Raw genomic sequence first — 19,810 nt, 5'->3', positions numbered from 1 at the left:
ATGTCATCTTCTTAGTATCTTCGCACCTCTTACAAAAAACAAAACAAACTAAAATATACATTTGAAACCAACTTGAAGTTACTGTCTGTAATCTTAGTTCTGTTCCTGGACAAGTTAAGTTTTCAAACGGAACACAGTAATTCCAAATGAACGTCAAACTTTCCGATTACGTTTACCATGTCACAGGGAAACGTCATTATAAAATTTTCGAAAAACAATAACACAGCATTACATAGCAGCATGGGATCTTTGGAGGGTCTTGAGTTCAAGTCCTTTTCGTCGTCTTGCCCTGCTGTCCTTCACAATGTTGTGCCTGGACTAAATCTTGAGTATTGAAGAAACGTGTGAAATGAGGAGAACCCAACATCTTCCCCACTTCTGACACCACTTTAAACACCTTTCAATCGACTATTCGATCCCTATACATGTCTACAGTATTACGTTTCTGATACACTTATTGATGTCTGTTTATGGGCACGAACTTGAGGCTTGGTATACGTACATCAAACAAGTAAGGTTTCGATGAACAGGATTTTCCTGAACCAGTCTTTTTTTTTCATCTGCACCCATTTTTTTTCCCCTTTAAATTTCTCACGACTTTGTTTTGCGAACCTTTGAAGTTTAATTATGAATCACTGATTTGAATAATTTCTTCCTTTTCTTCTCACTATCAGTTGAAATGATCAGTTTATAATGTACCTGAACTTCGAGGATGTACTGGATGATTTGGCTGAATGCGTATGTGACTGGATGACAAGTTTTCAATACTCGTCAATGCTTACTTTACCGTTCCTAGGCATACCGGTAGTTCATGCTTGACTTGTCATTACTTCCGGTTACAAGAACGCGTTGTGTGTATCAAGAATTTAAGTGTTTATTTCTTTGGTGCATTCTAAGGAATTCGTGTAATATCAGTTACTATAAAAGAAGGTGTGTTTATTTTTTTAATATAAACTTGAGTTAGATATACTATATATAAGTTAGTAATAAATGTATTGAACATGCATGTTTATATTGTTGTGGTTAGGCTGCCCACAAATTCACGGGGGTTAATATTTCCCGGATCTAGTTGTAGTTCTACCCTCTCACACAGAGTGCTTCAGTTTGTGGTGTGTGCACATTACACTCGCCTTTCTTTGATGATGTGTGCACATTACACTCGCCTTTCTTTGATGATGTGTGCACATTACACTCGCCTTTCTTTGATGATGTGTGCACATTACACTCGCCTTTCTTTGATGATGTGTGCACATTACACTCGCCTTTCTTTGATGATGTGTGCACATTACACTCGCCTTTCTTTGATGATGTGTGCACATTACACTCGCCTTTCTTTGATGATGTGTGCACATTACACTCGCCTTTCTTTTAGTATGTGTAGACATTCAACTCGACACACGTTGTTTCTTATGTCGTTAAGGTCCTCTTCAATCTGCGCGGTCTTGCTGCATGCCAGTTTTATGTAAGAGTCTATGCGCGTGTACGTAGTGGTACATATGCAGCTCGCTCTAGTCAAGTTGAACTCAGGCTTTTACTCTTTCATATAAGAATTGGGTTTAAACAGTAACATCGTAAATAGCTTTGCTAATGAAATCACTAATTCCACCTTGTTGAAAGGGGAGTGCATCTACCACTTCTGATGTTGTAGAACAAATGGATCTGAACGCAAAGTATTGTTTGGTCTGGAAGATGTCACAAAAAGATTATTGTACTCATATATTAAATTGTAGATCTCCTTTTGCTAGAGGAAAAAACCCACTAGGCTACTCTATATGAAATGTATCCCGATGTCTGTGTTGCCTCCTAAAGCAAACTGACTCATTGAAACGTGTCTCACGAGTTCTGAAATATGTGTCATAATGCAATGCTTGTTTCTGGAACAGCGGTACTGACGGCGGTCCTGGCACCCTTGCGCGTTCCCAGTGCGTGTGTATGAGCTAGAAAGAATGTCGCCTTGACCTCGACATTCACCCGATTGTGGGACTCCAGGGGCGCTTCTGCTGACTTTCTCCCATCACATGACTTGTAGACCTCGTGATGTTGCCCTGTCATATGTTATATAATCTTGTGTGTTAACATTTCCCTTGGCCTAGCTTTCTTCTGAATCCAGGCCATCGCCCTCGAAACGAAAGGAAAATTTTAAGATTTTGTGAAGGGTGTAGGTTGTATATAATGTTTTTTTTTTTTGTGTGCATGTTATAATGTTCAAAAATAAATGGGTCCTCTAGATTCGTGTCGATTTACTTACTACTCATCACATTAGAGGTGGCGCGAAAATGGAGTTGTTTCCAGTCATTTGGACCCGCATGCGATCGTGAGTCGGGACTATGTGTGTGACAAGAATGTTTTGATACTTCAAGAATCTGTCCGAATTAAGCGGCGGGTGAATGGAAGAGTTACTCTGTGAGGTGGCAGAATGGGTGTGGTGTTCTTGTTTAGAATGATGTAGTACAAGCAGACGAGTCAAATTTCGCTCTTCATCAAAGAAGTTAAAATGATGAGAACGAATATGATGGTCTCCAAAAAAAAAGGAGAATCAATTGTTAAGCAACTTATTTTGTTTGTGTATGTGTGGGTACGAAAATACAAAAATGGAAGAAAACACCAAAAAAAAAAAACGTTAAAAATATTTTTTTTTCAAACAACAATCACCTCCTTTGTGCACATTATAAAGCTACTGGTTTTCTCTTAAAAAATAATGTTTGACTAAAATACAATGGAACACATTTTTTAACAAAATAGTATATGCCTCCTAGTTCTCATTTTAGTGCTGGCTCTGGAGAGGGATAAGAAAAATAAAAACACCGCAAATCCTTTTTTTATTTTAGAACTTAATACAAAAAAATTCGTCTCGTGACTTGAAATCTAGGTCAAGTTCATCCCGCACTCTTTCCTCCATTTTTTTTAAAAACGTGAAGCAGACCACCTCCCATCTTTGTTTTTTTTTTTCCTCTTCAAGGATTCTTCACGACACGACATTTCTGGACTTAACGTAAGGAGGTACAAATAGCGGGCTAAATGAATTGATGATCAGTCTGTCCTCCTAGCTTCTGATTCAGCTTCTCGAATTCTTTGATATTTTACGAATAAAGTTTTGCACTTTTTTTGTTTCATCGTAATATTAAAAGATTTAAGCCATCAGTTAAAACAAATGAATAATGGGCATTTTTATGGTGGAGAGATGCAGAATCAGCCAATCGCCATAGTCGTGGATAGCACGTGATTCATTTAGCCGTCTGCTCAGTGCCCCTCAACATTCTTTATAAAGGTTATATCAACTCACTTTGTCTAGTACAATTTTTTTTACACCTTAGTTCTCCCACACCCAATCTCGGAGCAAGCTGAACATTTTGCACAATTATTTCTTTGACTTGACAACACAAGAATCAATTAAAAAAATTAACCAATTATTTGATTAGTTATTGTGAATTAATTATTTTGTTTGGTATCGAATATGGGGGAAACATTTTATTGACAAATGTGGTGGTATAAGTTGAATAAGTCCCCTTTATACTTTTTGTACAGAATTAAGTCGCTGCTTAAAAGTCTGAAACTATCGATACTTCTATTTTCATTGGTACTGCGCTGGCACAGTAGTTAGTTAATTGGCTTGAGGAGGCTTGAGCCCTAGAGCTCGAATTCAATTCGTACAACTTAAAAAAATTACATATATTTGAAAAGCTATCACTGTACCCTTCCCACAGATACCCCCCCCTTTTCTTGTTTTCAACTGAAGTTGCAATAATTAATAAATGCAATAAAATAAAAGGGGGGGGTTGTCTTTAACGAACAAACCAAGTCTAGTGGGTGGCAACTGAAAAGATTTAGAAACCATCTAACAATTATGGTCTTTGACGAATTATCATCATTAGTAAAACCTAATTTGAAACTGATGTTGGCAAGTTTTCAAAAATATGAAAGGAAAGAACATTTCATTATCAGTGGTCTTCTTATGCATACAATCGAAACTGTGATTTGGTTGTATACAAGTACAGACAAGTGTTGTGGGTAAATGGTAGTATTGTAAGACAGAGCACTCTATTTTATAATTAACAGTTCACGTGCTAGTGCATTCTGGTCGAAGACATTTATAATGTTATGTAATGCCCTAAATAACTGTAAAAAAAAAAGGCGTCGTCTCGTGACTTGATATAGAAAAAAAAAACTGAGCAGGTATAAATATCAAGCTGAAGCCGCATGGCTCCTAGAGTACAGCTTTCCATTTCAGTTGGATAAGTTCAGTGTCATTACAATAGTTGGTAGGAATAACGCGGACTCAACACATTTGCTACTTATGAAACATATGTTTGAATTCTAAGGTACTCATGTGGCTTTTTTTAAAATTCCTAATTCAAAAGAAATGTATAGCCTATTAGTTGCACTAAAAATGGGCGTTTGTTTATAATTCTTGTATAGATTTATAAAACAAGAAATGATAGGATATTAATATTCTTAGATGCATACAAACGCGATTTTAAAATTCTAGATCGATTTGATCATCCAGACTGAATACTGCAGGAAGTATTTTTAAAAATCCTCTTGCGAATGAAACGAACTTGAAACAACTTATATGTTGAACGGTCTACAGTTTTGAAAGAAATAGAATTTGGAATGGACTACAATTTTGAAGGGACTAGAATTTTGAAGTTCATTAGTATTTTGGATAGACTTGTATTTTGAAAGTTCTTAGTGAAGTTGTTCCAACAGCTTTTCATTTCGTTTAGTGCTGTCTCAGAAAACTAAATCTCGTTGTTTTTGTTGTTGTACGTGTTTTAACGAACGTGGAAAGATAATGCAATAGACAAAAAAACAAAACTGTGTCTCTAAAGGAAATGAAAGATTAGATAAGAGACTATAAGAAGCAGGACGAAGTAAGTCTTGTCATTGCGTGTCTGTAAGCCATCGTGCAACAATTACTGCAATCTTAGCGTTACAACAAACGATTCACATTGAATGCTAAGTTCGTATTGAAAACTCTAGTCAACACTATCTCGATTAGATTTGAAAGCGTTCATTGTAAGTCAATTTTCTTTTGTACAAATGCTTGACATCTGAATGACCAATTGTATAAAGTATATTGATTTGCAATTACAATCCGGTAGCAAATATGTTCCTTATCTTGGTATATTTACACAATGCATTGGTTAGGGGATAGGTCCTATTTAAAAAAAAATAATCTAGTTGAACTGTTAGCAGGAACTTGCATCCAGAAATAGTATCTGTTTTTGTTTTTCTTGTGTGTACTAAGCTATGTGGCTCATTATGCTTCAGACATAACTGTAACGCAGGCAATATTCGATCCTTTGGAAACCAGCGTATCGGTTCTCATGAGTTACTCTGCGCGCTTTGTTTGAGAAACCTTGAACGGCCCGATGCTCACATCTCCAAGAATTACGTCAAATAAAGGCGTTGTCAATAATTAGTGGCCGTGTTGACATTCCCTGATGTGGCGTTTCAAGAGAGGGGGGGACCCTTAAAAAGTGACAACTACTGTGCCTACGTGTGCTTGTCAAATTATGTCTCCACTGATGGGCACGGTTCATGTCAATCATGTGTGGCACAGGTAAGACCCTTCCCTCTCCTTATACCTGTCTTTGACGTCACGTCGATGGATTAAATGGTCTGTAATCTTGCTCATTACTGAGCCTGTGTAACAGTTATATGAAGTACAAACCACGGTCTCTGATCTTGCTTGTTACTAAGCTTGTGTAACAGCCAAACTGTGTGAAGTGCACATCGCTGTATTTCGTCTTGTCTTTATTAGCCTGTGTAACAGTTAGTTGAAGTACAAACCACGGTTACATTGTATTCCTACTTAACCTCTTTACATGTTTCATAATGTGTATGCTATGTGTAGAGTCCCTCTTAGGTTCGAGTACAAGCTACCACTGATATCAACGAGTCTTAAATCCTGATTGTTGCCACAGCGGTAAGCCAGGTTTAAGTTGAGTGTAACACATTGGCCCAGCTGCTGTACATTTGTGTGCAGAATAATTGAGTAACATTGCAGCCAAATTATGTATTCATGCTAAAACAAATACATTAATAATACATGTTTACCCGAGTTCATATAGCATATATTGATTTTGTTTCGTTTAATTGTATGTCTTTTCCCATTCATTGCACCTCACTTTTTTGTTTACCCTAGTGGCAAGCTTCACGTGTGTGTAAGCTGAAGCATTAGCATATAGGCCTTACATGTGGTTAGCATTTCATCACATTCTTTTCTGTCTTGCTTTCTCGGTTATTTCTTTATTCTGTCTGCTTGGCAGTGCTTGCAAATAGTATTGAGTGCAGTGCACTTGAGATTATACTGAAGCAGATACCCCAAACACAGGCACCATGTTACACTAGCTGTAGTCAACTCAAGGAGTTCCGTGTTACTTAACCCACCATTCTAACTATTACAGGCACCATGTTACACTAGCTGTAGTCAACTCAAGGAGTTCCGTGTTACTTAACCCACCATTCTAACTATTACCTTAACGCTTTCTCCAACGTCTTACACTCTCCACTGCCCTGCTGCTTCCTAGTTTACAGAGCAGCTGTGCTTTTAAGGCGGTAAACCCTGGTCCCCAGGATACGGAATGCGCCCCCCCCCCCATGACTCCATCTTACACACGCTGGCTTCCCTCGGACCACTACTCACGCCTAGCCACAGCTACACACATCGCCACCTGAGACACTGCACGTCATCCCGACACATGCTCTACTCCATGTTTGAATACATTGTTATCGCCCTTGCTTAAAAAAAAAACAGGAGGACGTAACTTGATTCAAGTCCGTAGAGATTAGAAATATGTTTTTGACAGAAAAGTACGATCTGGTGATGAGGCGTTGTCTCAATGTCCAACTGGTCAAGTCAACTTAAATAGGTCTACTTTGGAAAGTGCAATCTAAACTTTTTTTGTTTGTTTGTCCACATTACATAACAACAAAACAGAAAACAGGATGACATGTCTATCAGACCAGGCTTTGGTCCACCCCCCATTAAATATCAGCACTTCAATAGAAATAGATCAAGATGTTTAATTAAATGTCTTCGTATTTTTGTTAGTGTTATTTGTGCCTTTTGTTTTGACTGCTTAACATTTGACTAACATGGAGCTGTTCACTTCAAAACTATTAGAAACTAAATGGCTGCACACAAAACAACCAATAGTGCAGGGACTTAGAAGCGGTTTTATTTGATCAGCTTTCAACTATCTCTTAGTTTTTACCTCTATCCAACTAGATCTCAGAGACTTTTAGTCATGTATACCCTCAGATGGTTTCAATGAATCATGAACTGATTAGAGTTATCAAAACATCAAAGATGTATCTCTTATACTGTGGGTCAGGACTTCCATTCTTTCTGATTGTTATAAAACAAGTATGATATACAATACTGGGTAATAATAGTACAAATAAAAGTTCATTTCGCCTTTCAGACCTTACGATCCATGATGCAGATGATGTAAAGGTCTTCAGTTTCTATTGGCAAGTGAGGGTTTCATGTGGCCAGTACAATTACCAGCCACCTTAACTTACTCAAATTAAAGTCAGGTACCCATCAGAATTAGACTTAAGAGTGTCCAGAAATACAAAATCCCAGTCTTCACCAGGATTTATCCCTTCATTTAGAAGCCAAGTGCTTTACCACTCCGCCTCACATTAAATAATAACAGCATAATAGCATACAATTTTCTAAGCTAATAGAAACTAATATGGATGGATAGGAGGTCAACAAAATTGTATATGTTCTTGAAATTTTATGCTCTTCTGACCTACCCCTGACTTTTGGCTGACAATTCAGATCTTAAGATGAGGTTTCTTCTTGGCATACTACCCTAGTATAATAACTTTTTTTTTTTGCCTAAAAAGGGGAAAGAACTTAAATACTTTTGATCCAAATTCCTCATTCATATTTTTACTTATGTTCAACTTTTAAAAAATTCTAGATTAGTAGATTGTTGATTGATCATCACTCAAGATGAAGTCGGCTGCTTGCCCCTTTTTGAACAAGTTTTCAACCACTTCCATCAGGCAGTTTGCCCCACTGTTCCTGAATTATGTGGAGAAATGCCCAGTGATGATGACCCAAACTCGTCAACAGTGGACCATCAACAAACAAAATGGTAAGGAGAGCTTGATGAACTAATTGAGGACTGTCTCTCAAACACACTTGACATTTTCAGAGTGTTAGCTTCAATGTCTTTTTGACAATAAAAACTTTTAGTATCATAATTAAATCTTAATTTCTGATTGAAATGTGTCATATAAATGTAATGAATACTCAACTATAGAAAAAAGTCCACAAGTTAAATGGCTAAGAACTTAGATGAATGTCCTTCAAAACCATTCCTATTGAAATTGTAAATATCGTAAGAACAGTTCATTTCTAAAGATGGTTAATGCTCAGCAGATTATTGTTACACAGTTGCTACAGCAATTTACCTATATACAAAATCTACTGTTCCAATAAACATTTAAAAAAAATATAGTTTTTGACTGTTTAAACAATTTGACTTTATGCTTATTAAAGTTTTTGACTGTTCAACTACCACCTTTTTGTACTTTTAGCTGCCCCTGAGGTGGAGAGCCAGAACAATGAGTGCCCATATGTGACCGATGCTGAGGTGACAGTGACTGAGGCCCCAAAGGTTGCTCAGGATGACACCATCAACCAGCAACTTCTGAAAGTGAAGCCCCATGGGAAGAAGCATGAACTTGGTAAGAAACATTCCAAGAGCCAGGAAATAAATAACCATCTGCCAGTTTGGGCAACATAGAGTGGCATTAGGATTGTTAAAGAGGCAGTAGTGACTTCTGGTCTTATATATTGGCACATTTTGAGTAACCCTTAAAATTATAATATAGGCTAAAATATTTTGTTATATATATTTCAGCAATCCTTTATTTTTACCAAAGTACTTGTCTTAATTTATTGCATAGGTATATAAAGCTAAAATAATTTTTTAAACTTAATTAGGCCACTACTATTCTAAACATCTTTAACTCCAATACAAATTCAATAGTAAAACTATATGTAGAGTCACTCTTAGAAAAATTGCTGGGCAGATATTTTTGTTTTAAAATAACCTAAGAACACTTAATAACTTCATATAAATACTTTTACTCTAAATATACTAATACATTTTTTCTCCCATTTGCTAAGATACATATAAGAACTCTTCAAATACGCAGTGGGTTGCTAGGAAAACAATTTAATGAACACATTTTAATAAGAAGTTTAATGAATAACAATCTGAAGCTTAACATCGATATGAAAGAAGCCTCTTATTGAAAGAACTTCTTTAACTGTGGGAGATTAATAAAATATTACTAATTAGTTAAAACTAAAAGTCCAGCTCATTTTGTGATAGACTTGTGTTCACTCCCCTCAGACCAAGCCACCTCAAGATTCTTCAACTATGAAGGATTCTTTGCCAGCCAGCTGCAGAAGAAGAAAGATGAGCACACCTACCGCATCTTTAAGAAGGTGATGCGTGATGCCTCTTCCTTCCCTCAGGCCTATGAGCACAGCGCCGGCATCAGCAAGGACATCACAGTCTGGTGCAGCAATGACTACCTGGGAATGAGCTGGCACCCCAAGGTCAAGGAGGCAGTCAGGTATGTACAAGGGCCAACACTATTTCTTTCATACATCCCCTGTTTAAAACAATAGTAATTAGCTTGGCTTGAGTTTTCTTGGAGAGGTCCAATGCATGTCTACTTGTGACTTTTTTTTCAAGTTTTACCCATTATTAAAACTTTGCAGTGTGCAAAACATACTTATAACAACAAGTTGTCTTGAAACATTTTGAAAACAAACAAGAAATACAACTTTATTAATATTTAGCATCAATAATTATTTTTATATCTAAAAATTTGGATATATTTCAGCAAGTAATAAATGTAATTACAAATAGAGGACTTTTAATCAAATAGTATTTATTAGTAAATTTGAAAATATGTTAACATTCTATAATTAAACTGGTAAAATTGTTATTATATCTTCAATTAATTTTATTTTTATTATATAGTCATCACTTTATGTTAAGACCCTACATATTTTATATAACTATATAATGCGTCCTCTGTTACAAAAAATTAAGTCAATATAATTGCTTAAAGTGTGATAAAAATCAGGTTTGGCCAAATTTCAATTTCAGTATTTATTTTTAAATTACAAGTTTGGATAAGCTAATATTTAACACACTAATATAATTACTAATATAGTCTGGTTATTGTCACTTGTAGTTGAATATAGTTAGCATGAGATATATGAGCTGATCACCAAACTCAAAAAAAAAATATCTTAATTCCAACAGTGAGGCCCTGATGAAGCATGGTGCTGGTTCAGGTGGGACACGCAATATCTCTGGAAACTCACCCCTCCATGAGGAGCTAGAGAGAGAGCTAGCCAAACTTCACCAGAAAGAGGCTGGCCTTGTTTTCACTTCCTGCTATGTAGCCAATGACACTACCCTGTTTACTCTTGGAAAACATCTTCCAGGTAAGCGTATGTTGTCTTTTCTTTTTTAAATAGCATCCAAAGACTTCTTGTCTTTCTAGTTCTTGATTGTTTTACAACATACTTAACATTTCCACTTCTTAGTGTCCAAAAAGTATTGGACTGAAGGCCCTTCTAATCTTTGATCAAAAGAAAGGATTTCTTCCTGTTGCCAGGTAAGAGAAATTGGCTCTTCGCTGACCACTCTGTTGCAAGATGATCCATTCATTTGAAGATTATTTATTCACTTCTGTATTAGGTAGTTCATACTTCTTGAGTAAACCTGATGCCCCTGCGTGGGGAGGTCAGAGGGCAAGCCCTTCAAGGAAGTACTTTTCAACTAAGATTTAGGAATATCTTATGTCATAGTTTATTACCTAAATCTTTTCCCTGTATTCCATTTAGGTATGCACTTCTTCTCTGACGCTGGAAACCATGCCTCTATGATACAAGGCATCAGAACCAGCATGGCCAAGAAACATGTGTTCCGACACAATGATCCTGACCATCTGGAGGAGCTCTTGAAGAAGGTGGATCCCAATGTACCAAAAGTTGTGGCCTTTGAAACTGTTCATTCTATGGATGGTAGGCATAGAGTTCTATATCATCTCTTTGAAATGCAATTTGTTGTTTACTGCTAGGAATACTTGAACAAAAAAAAAAGAAAAGTAGTTTTTTCACTTTCATTAGCTCATCATGCCATCTTTGGATGAAAAATAATTATAATTTAATAACTAAATAGAAATTTTTGCCTTCAGGTTCGATTTGTCCCACTGTTGAGATGTGTGAAGTGGCCCACAAGTATGGAGCTCTGACCTTTGTTGATGAGGTTCATGCCGTTGGCATGTATGGTGAACATGGAGCTGGTGTTGGGGAGCAAGACAACTGCCTGGACAAGATGGACATCATTTCAGGAACTCTGGGTAATTAAAGCTTTTAGTGCAATGACTGTCTGGACAAGATGGACATCATTTCAGGAACTCTGGGTAACTAAAGCTTTTTGTACAATGACTGTCGAAAGAACAAGATAATGCTATTTCCATTTGGAGACCTCTAGGCCTGTGAGACTGATAAGATCAACCACTTAGCACAAGTACATGTATTGTTCATATTTCATTAGGTACCATTACAGCTGAATGAACTTATTTCATTATGTACCATTACAGCTGAATGAACTTATTTCATTATGTACCATTACAGCTGAATGAACTTACAATACGTTAAAGTTCAGAATTAGGAATAGAAAAATCCATAAATGTAGTAAAGCAATATTAAAATATAATAATAATTAATATGTTTATAACTTTAATCTATAAAAGTCATTATTATGTAATTGTTTTATGCTGTCTTTAGACTCATTCCACCTCCTGATGGTTTGGTGGGAATTAATTATTGATAAGTTCTACTAGCCTTTGACCTATGAACTTTGTTTTCTTTCTTGTAGGCAAGGCATTTGGCAACATGGGAGGCTACATTGTTGGATCAGCTAAATTGGTTGACATGATAAGAAGTTTTGGTGCTGGATTTATATTTACCACCTCTTTGCCTCCTACGGTGTTAAAAGGTTGCCTAGCATCTGTGAGGGTGAGATTGTCTTTTTTGTTTTTAAAGTAAAGTTGGCAGTTCATCCTCAATTTTTATTATTGTCCATCTATTGCTAGTATAAGCATATAATCCCAAAAATCAAGCTGACGTTAATTTTTTTTTTTATGCTGTATATTTTATCTACGCTTAAGAAATTATTTGGTGAATCTAGTTACTGTTTAGATTGTTCCAATATCTAATTAGCATTGCCACTTTCAACCTCTAAATGTCCAGGTTCTAGCAAGTGATGAAGGTAGAGAACTCAGAGCTAGACAAAAACGCAATGTGAAATACCTCAGAGAGAAACTTGTTGCTGCTGGACTTCCTGCCTCACACAGCCCAAGTCATATAATTCCCATCATGGTAATTATAGATTGTTAATCAATCTTATTTGATCTTTTTCTATGGATTTTTTTAACTTGAATTATTCAATAGATTATCTTATTATCTTATCTTAGATTATTAGAAATGGTCTTTAAGGATCACCCAGTTCTTTAAACAAAATGTTTTTAATTTGCATACTAATTTACCCTTGAACTACTGGTAAAAGCACTTAAGAAATATAGAATAAAGAAATTATGTCATAAATTTCAAATGTACAAAGTAATATAAGAGTAAACAGCTGCAGAATATTTCCTTCATACTGTTTCTGAGAACTTGTTGAACATTTTCTTCTTATGCTTTAAGTAAATAGTTTACTGTGACTTCTGTTGTCACTAGTGATGGGAACTAAACTAAATTTTTTTAGTTAAACTAAAACTAAGTTTGAACTAAAAAAAAGTAATTAAACTTTTAGTTAATCACAAATTGAAAAAATTAGTTAAACTAAACTAAGAAACTTTAGTTAAACTTTTACTAACTATTTTGACCTTTTTTAAGGACGAAACAGCCAAAAATGAAAAATATAAACAACAACCAATCTCTTTAGCAAAATGTAATAAACATTTATTTGTGCACATGAAAAAAGATTTAAATGTCTTTATGGGATAGATGTAGATTAGACTAGAATGATACTATTATAAATTTATAGCAAGAAATTAGAAGTAATTGTCCAAGTTCTAATATAAGTTACCTTTTTAGAAGTAATGATAAAACTGCATGTTGACTCGCTAGCTAACTCTAGATTCTAGAATATTAATAATATCTTCTACAAACGAAATGATCAGAATATCATCAGAAATATAATCTGGATCTAAATCTAGAATTAGATCTAGCTACTAGACCAAGATCAAATAATTAATATTTTAATCTAAAAATAATTTAAGAAATACTAGTTACTACTACTACTACTACTACTACTAGATCTAAATAGTGTCTAGTAGATATCTTAGTAACTCTAGATCTATCTAGAGATTTTAGATTATTATAATTATGATTATAACAAGATATGGGTATTTAGATCTATAATATAATATAATATACTCTAGTAGATAATACTAGATCTAGATCTAATAGATCTAGATAGTAGATATAAGTATAATTATAATAGAAGTAGATGTAGATCTAATCTAGATTTAGTTACTATTAGATATCTAGCATAGTGACGACTATTATTAGTAGGCCTATTATAGTCATTATTATTATAGAACTATCATCTTTGCATCTTAAATTAGGTCTCAGTACTATTATAGGCCTAATAAGTAATCTAGAATTTTCTAGATATATCTAGATCTAATCTAGACTCTAATTCTACTTCTAGAATAGTAGAATCTCTAAACTAATAGATCTATATTATTGACTTATAATTTTAAATTTACATTTAGATCTAAGACTACTAAGAGTTAGACTCTACTTAAGACTAAGACCTAAGAGACTAAAATAATTAAATATAGAGTAATATAGACTATTATGACTATAGATGTAATAGAAGAAATAGACTAATAGTAATAGACTAGACGTCACTAGACTCTAACTTTAGAATTTAGATCTATCTAGTAAAAAGTTTTAAAATAAAAAGAGTCGACATTTCTTTTAGATCTATATAGTAAAGCAAAATTCTTGGCCTGCAGCTATAAACTAATACAGGAACACACTGGTGTTTAATAAAAAAAAGCAGCAAAATGTAGATCTATAGAAGCAAGGAATTATCAGGATTTATCAAGCAGCGAAACTTGCTAGAAATATAATGAACACGTGTATTTTTTTTTAAAGGCGGGAAAAGCTGCCATTATAGGGTAAAGGTCAAAAGGCTTTCTAGTGACCTGTGCACCCTCTAGTTTATTCTCCTCTCTATCATTCATTATATATATTCTCTGAATTACATATATCTAAATATTTATTGGTATGACCGTATGTATGTTAAAAAAGTTTGTAAAATTTGTAATTAAACTTTTTAGTTTGTAACTAAAAAAAATTAATTAAACTAGGATTTTAACTAAACTATTTTTTTTTAATTAAACTTTGGCCTTAACTAATTTTTTTTAGTTAAACTAAAAGTTAGCAACTTTTTAGTTAACTTTTGCCCATCACTAGTTGTCACTTTGTATTGTCCAGGTTGGAGATGCTCAGCTGTGCACTCAGATTTCAAATGACCTGATTACCAAGTATGGCATCTATGTCCAGTCCATTAACTACCCAACTGTAGCCAGGGGCACTGAAAGATTACGTGTGGCCCCCACACCTCACCATACCAAGGCTATGATGGATGAATTTGTGGCTAACCTGACTGAATTATGGAAGGTAACATTTGTCTCAAAAGTTTTATGTGGAAAACTTGTTTGTTTTCAAAAGCATTTTAACTTAAGGCGGTATTTAAACAAGAATTAGATTATCTTCATTTAGCTCTATGTCTAGAAGACTTAGTGACTCAATGATTTTTACAACTTTTAGCTGATTTAAATCCTGTACTACAGTGAGGGAAACATATCTTAAGTTTGATGTCTTTCCATCTTGTCCTGTTCTATATTAAATAAAATTCTATTATTTCCACAAGATAGGAGTTTATAATTTTACTTGTTTTTATGGGATATAGACATTTTACAATGGACTAAAATAAATGTTTTAGTGTTGCCTAAACGATGCTTTACTGCCTTTCTGAATTTCATTATGAACAGTCAGTTTTATTTTTAAAAGTATTTCTTTCCATTAAAATTGTTCCTTTCATACTTCAACAAAAAAGAATGCATCCAGAAGATGTTGAAGCTGGAGCCATTCATTTCCTGACAGTTTCTTATTGGCATATAACTTTTTACATTTGATGCAGAGATAAATCTTTCGTTCATGATTTGTATTCTAAAAGATTCTTGATTTGTTTTCTATCTTTGTTTACTTGCTATAGCTTATTTAAAATTTTAGGAAACATTTGTCATAATTTGTACAACTCTTTACTTTGGCGTTGTCATGAGCTAACACTGCGATTATTTAAAGTAAACATAATTTTGAATTGAAGTTCTTACCTCTTGCCTTGTGATCCTGAGATTCAGTTCTTAAATATTACATTCTAAGTGCAGGATAAGAAACAAACTTTTAGTTTTCTTTACTAGGCATTCTTCATTTACAATTTAAAGACTTCTTGCTGATATGATTATTGTTGCATGTCCCTCCAGGAAACTGGTCTACATTTGTACGGCCATGTATGTCCCAACACCTGCAGCAACTGTAACAAGGAGCTGAGCATCCAGAAGATGTTCAAGCCGGAGCCAGTCTGTCAACGCAGCAACTGTACCTACGCCTCCCTACAGGCTGCCCTTGCTTGAGCTTTGAGAATCACACACACCCTTTTTTGTTTTCAACTAATATATCTCCTCTATTCTATTTTCCTAAATTATGAACTTTAAAAATATTTTGCTCTTACAATGACTTTCTTTCAAGTCTTGACAGAACATTCTGTGATTTAGAAAATAAATTGAATTAAGAAAAAAAAACTTAGTCAAATTTGGCCTTTTTCTTCCTACTAAATTATTAATTTTTTCTTAAGTTATCTTTTTTTTCTTTCTTTTTTTTTAAAAAAAAAGATACATTGACTTGTAAAAGATCATATTGTTTGGTTGGTACAAATCAACTTTAAAACAACACAATGACAATAATTTTAGATGAACATTTTTGGGAATGTCAAAAACAAAAATTTTTTTTTTGTGTGAGAAATATGTATTCATTGTATGACATTTAAAAACAATAAGTTAATATGATCTTTTACAACCTGGACTTAATGGGTGAATCAACCTGCACACATTGGACAAAGAGACTTGGTATTAATGCAGTGCTAGAACTTGGTTTGAAGAGATGATTTCTTTCATATTCAGGACACTATTACATCAACAATAAATTGACTAAGTTAGCAACACATCTAAAATATGAAATCATGGCAAACTAAACAAAAGTTTGTGGCTTAATTATTATATATACGCTTTGGACTTTCATCATGATAGTCCCTAGTTCAAACCCTGCCATCCTGCAGGAAGTATGGGCTAGGATGTAATAATCTTCATGTCTGAAAGAATTTCAGAAACATATTAAAAAAAAGTTTTCTACAACAAAGAATATGAGCAGTAGATCTGTTTGGGTTCAGTTGACTGTTTTTGCTTTTTCAGAGAAAACTTTCCAAGATCTCATCTCTCACCAGTTTAGCATTTCTTTAGAACCATTGCCAACTGGCAAGGATTTTTTGTTTCAGTCTTACCAAAATATTTTTCTGGATTAGAATGAAAGAAAAGAACACTATTAAGACTGAGAACAAATAAATCCTTTGCGCATTTTTTTTTAATAGCATGGCCCAGGCAATTTTGATTTTACACACAGGTGCTGGTGGTGACTTGGACATTTTTTTGTTTTAAATTAAAAAGTTAAAACACATTTAGAATATAGAATAAGTTGAAAAGAAAATGGCAACATTTTTTTCCCCAAGGATCCAAGGTATTCAACATCAATATAATTTTGGCTACATGAAACAGCAAGTAATCTCATTTGGGTTTTGAATTTTAAAAAAATGGGAATTCAATAGTTGCCATTTTTTTTTCAAAAGAACAAAAAAAAACTAAACTTCAAAAAGAATAGAAGAGTTTGTTACAGAATTAGAAAAATAAAAATAGCAATAATAGCACTATTACAATGAATGTTTTATTAGGTTGAATAGGACCAACTGGGTTAAAAAATAATAATTTTTACAATATTTAATATTAATGATTGCCAAATTAGTGGGTTATTTAACAGCAAAACATTTTTTCTATTTCTGCCATATACTTTTTTAAGGAGAGAAATGAGATGTTTCTTAAGATAGGCAGCAAATTTTTTATTCAAAATTTATTTTGATAATTTTCAACTAACCCTAAATTATTAAACAATTTAACCTGAAGGATTCATTTTTTGCCATGCTTAATGAGACTTATTTTATTTGTTTTTTTTATTCATGTGCCAAAATCAGCTTAATAGAAATTAACAATTTTTGTGTGTCCAAATTAGTAAAAAAAAAGCTGATTATTTAAAAACTGTTGTTTTTTTTTTCTAACAAATCTAAACAAATACTGAATTCATTTAAATTTAAACTTTTATTCCATGTTAACTTTGTAAACAAATGCAGCTAAATGTATTCCTATTTAAAATGAATAAAATTAAGATATTAAGATTAAAAGTATCAATGAAAATGTTGAAATATTAATAAATCTTAATTTTGTTGACACTGTTTAATTTTTAGACCAATATTCTTGCATGCATTAAGTAAGGAAAGTAAGCTTGACTTTTCTTTTCAAAATATAGAAAGAATAGTTGTTTTAAAAAAAACAAAAACAATGTAGGCTTTGTATTTTGTTCTACTTTTTTTAATGATATGATAACGCAAAGCTAAAGTTATTTAAAAGTATATTTATATCATTTTACAATAAGATCAACCCAGTTGTATAAAGGCAAAAACACACAAAATTAATTTTAGAATTTATTCTCTACAGAAATGTTAGTTGGGGATTTTTGCAAGTAAAAAAAAAAATGTTTTTTGTTGGTCATTCTATTTACTGGCAATTGACAAGCATTTCACAAGATGTTTCTCAAGTTATTTTTTTTTTCTTGGAGCAGAATTTGAATTTTTTAATGTTGTAAGAATTCAAGACAGTTTTAAGTCAGTTGATAATGACTTTTGACTTTATCATTTTTTGTAACTCGCATCAGACTTTAAGGATGTTTTACCACCATCACCTCTCAGTGTTGCTTCTCCATCTTTGTGCATGCAAAACAAAGGAGTGACTCATGACTTGAACAAAGCAGGATTGATTCATGACTTGAACACAAAACTTTTTTTTTTCTTTTACTGAGGTGTAAAAAGTGTGTTAATTATGGACTCCCATTTACATCAGCAGAAAAGAGCAAAGAAATAAGAGCCCATGACCTAAAATTGGATAAATTTTGTATCCATATTGTTTGCAATCAAGTCCAACCTAGTGGTCAGTATGAAGGATCAACTGTAAAGCTCAATTAGCAGGAAGTAACTTCATACTTTTGCACCTCATTGATTAGATTTATCCCCCTTTTTTTCTTCCAAATTATTTTCTCTCTTCCCTTCCCAGCAATTTTTTTCTCTCTTGTTAGCTCAAAGTTTTCTTTCTTGAATTGAAGATTTTGTTTCTCTGTAAAGAAAGTGATTGTTTGAGGTAACAACCAACACAAACCTGAAAATCCCTTGTCTCTACCATGTCTCAAAGCTCAAAGGTCAAGGGTAAGAGTTACTGCATGCTTTTAAAAAACATGCACCATATTGATGTATCGTTATATTGCATGCACTATGTTTAAAAGTCCTGATATTCGATGAAAGATAAGTATCTTGATTTGTCAGACTGGTACCACAATATTTTGTTTCTCTGCAATATGTGTACATATATAATATATATAAGCTCAATAATCAAATGAACTCTATTGTGTTCAAAGTTACTTTACAAATTGTACTCTTAAGATTTCTGGAAACTCTGCAACATGTCTCTGACCTAGTTCTGGTAGCAAAGAAAAGAAAAAAAATTTAAATTTTTATATTCCTGATTACATGCAGGCACTGTTGTTTTTTTTGTTGTTGTTGAAAGTAATACTGATTTGATATTGTATTTGATACATTGAAATAAACAAGAGTTCTAGAAACAAGTTTTATATTTCAATGTTTGATGACTTGGAAGGGGCAACACCTTGGATCCTGACAAATTTTTTAAAAAGTATGAAAAGTGCATCATGATACATTCATCAAATGTTCAACAAGTTTGTGCTTTCTGAGTCATTCAACATTTGTTTAAGATCATTCAAACTGTCATTGATGATCAATATGTGATCAATATTTGAACATTCTGTTTTGAATTTATTGTTTTAATAGTGTTTTGTTGGTCTTTTTTGTTACCAACTACTGCATTTGATACCTTTTAAAATAAGCCCATTGTTAGGTATCATATTTTCAGAGATTGATAGGTCTTTAAATTCTCTTTCTTGTTAACATAGTGTTTGTGTTGACCAGTTTGAAATACATGAAATAAAAGCAGCACTTGAGAATTGTTATGTAACAGATTGAAACAGCAAATAAAATGACCAATTTGAAACATAATCTATTCATAGTTGACTTCGTTGAAAGAATATTATTTCAGGAATTTTTTTAGTAGCCTACACCAAGACTTGAGCACACTGATAAGCTAAAGTCTTGTATTGTGCTAGCAGGAACATGTGCAAGGATTGGATATGTGATGCTTCTCAATTTAGTCCTTGTTTAAAGCTGGTCTTAAGGTATATGTTTCTGCATTGATGACAATATCTGAATTTTCTACTAAAGGTTTG

The 19,810-nt window shown here is 33.6% G+C and overlaps 1 protein-coding gene across 6 annotated transcripts in view; it reads left to right on the top strand.

Annotated features, from left to right (window-relative positions):
- LOC106063071 (5-aminolevulinate synthase-like) overlaps nt 1-19,583 on the top strand; it is a 44,256-nt gene extending 24,673 nt beyond the window's left edge. For 4 of the 6 annotated variants that reach the window (XM_056027766.1, XM_056027767.1, XM_056027765.1 and 1 more), the window contains exons 3-12: nt 7,941-8,117; nt 8,563-8,712; nt 9,387-9,612; nt 10,314-10,498; nt 10,901-11,080; nt 11,254-11,418; nt 11,940-12,079; nt 12,314-12,442; nt 14,573-14,758; nt 15,625-19,583. In XM_056027766.1, coding sequence (XP_055883741.1) covers nt 7,973-8,117; nt 8,563-8,712; nt 9,387-9,612; nt 10,314-10,498; nt 10,901-11,080; nt 11,254-11,418; nt 11,940-12,079; nt 12,314-12,442; nt 14,573-14,758; nt 15,625-15,774 — 1,656 coding nt within the window. In that variant the 5' untranslated portion in view covers nt 7,941-7,972 and the 3' untranslated portion in view covers nt 15,775-19,583. Of the gene's footprint in view, nt 1-4,173; nt 4,320-4,905; nt 5,017-7,940; nt 8,118-8,562; nt 8,713-9,386; nt 9,613-10,313; nt 10,499-10,900; nt 11,081-11,253; nt 11,419-11,939; nt 12,080-12,313; nt 12,443-14,572; nt 14,759-15,624 lie in introns of those variants that run through there. The other 2 variants (XM_056027769.1, XM_056027770.1) reach the window with 2 other exon arrangements.
- Nucleotides 19,584-19,810: the final 227 nt, after the last annotated feature.

Source organism: Biomphalaria glabrata, chromosome 4, assembly GCF_947242115.1.
Source record: "Biomphalaria glabrata chromosome 4, xgBioGlab47.1, whole genome shotgun sequence".
NCBI classification, from domain to species: domain Eukaryota; kingdom Metazoa; phylum Mollusca; class Gastropoda; family Planorbidae; genus Biomphalaria; species Biomphalaria glabrata.
This window is presented reverse-complemented; position numbering and strand designations above follow the sequence as displayed.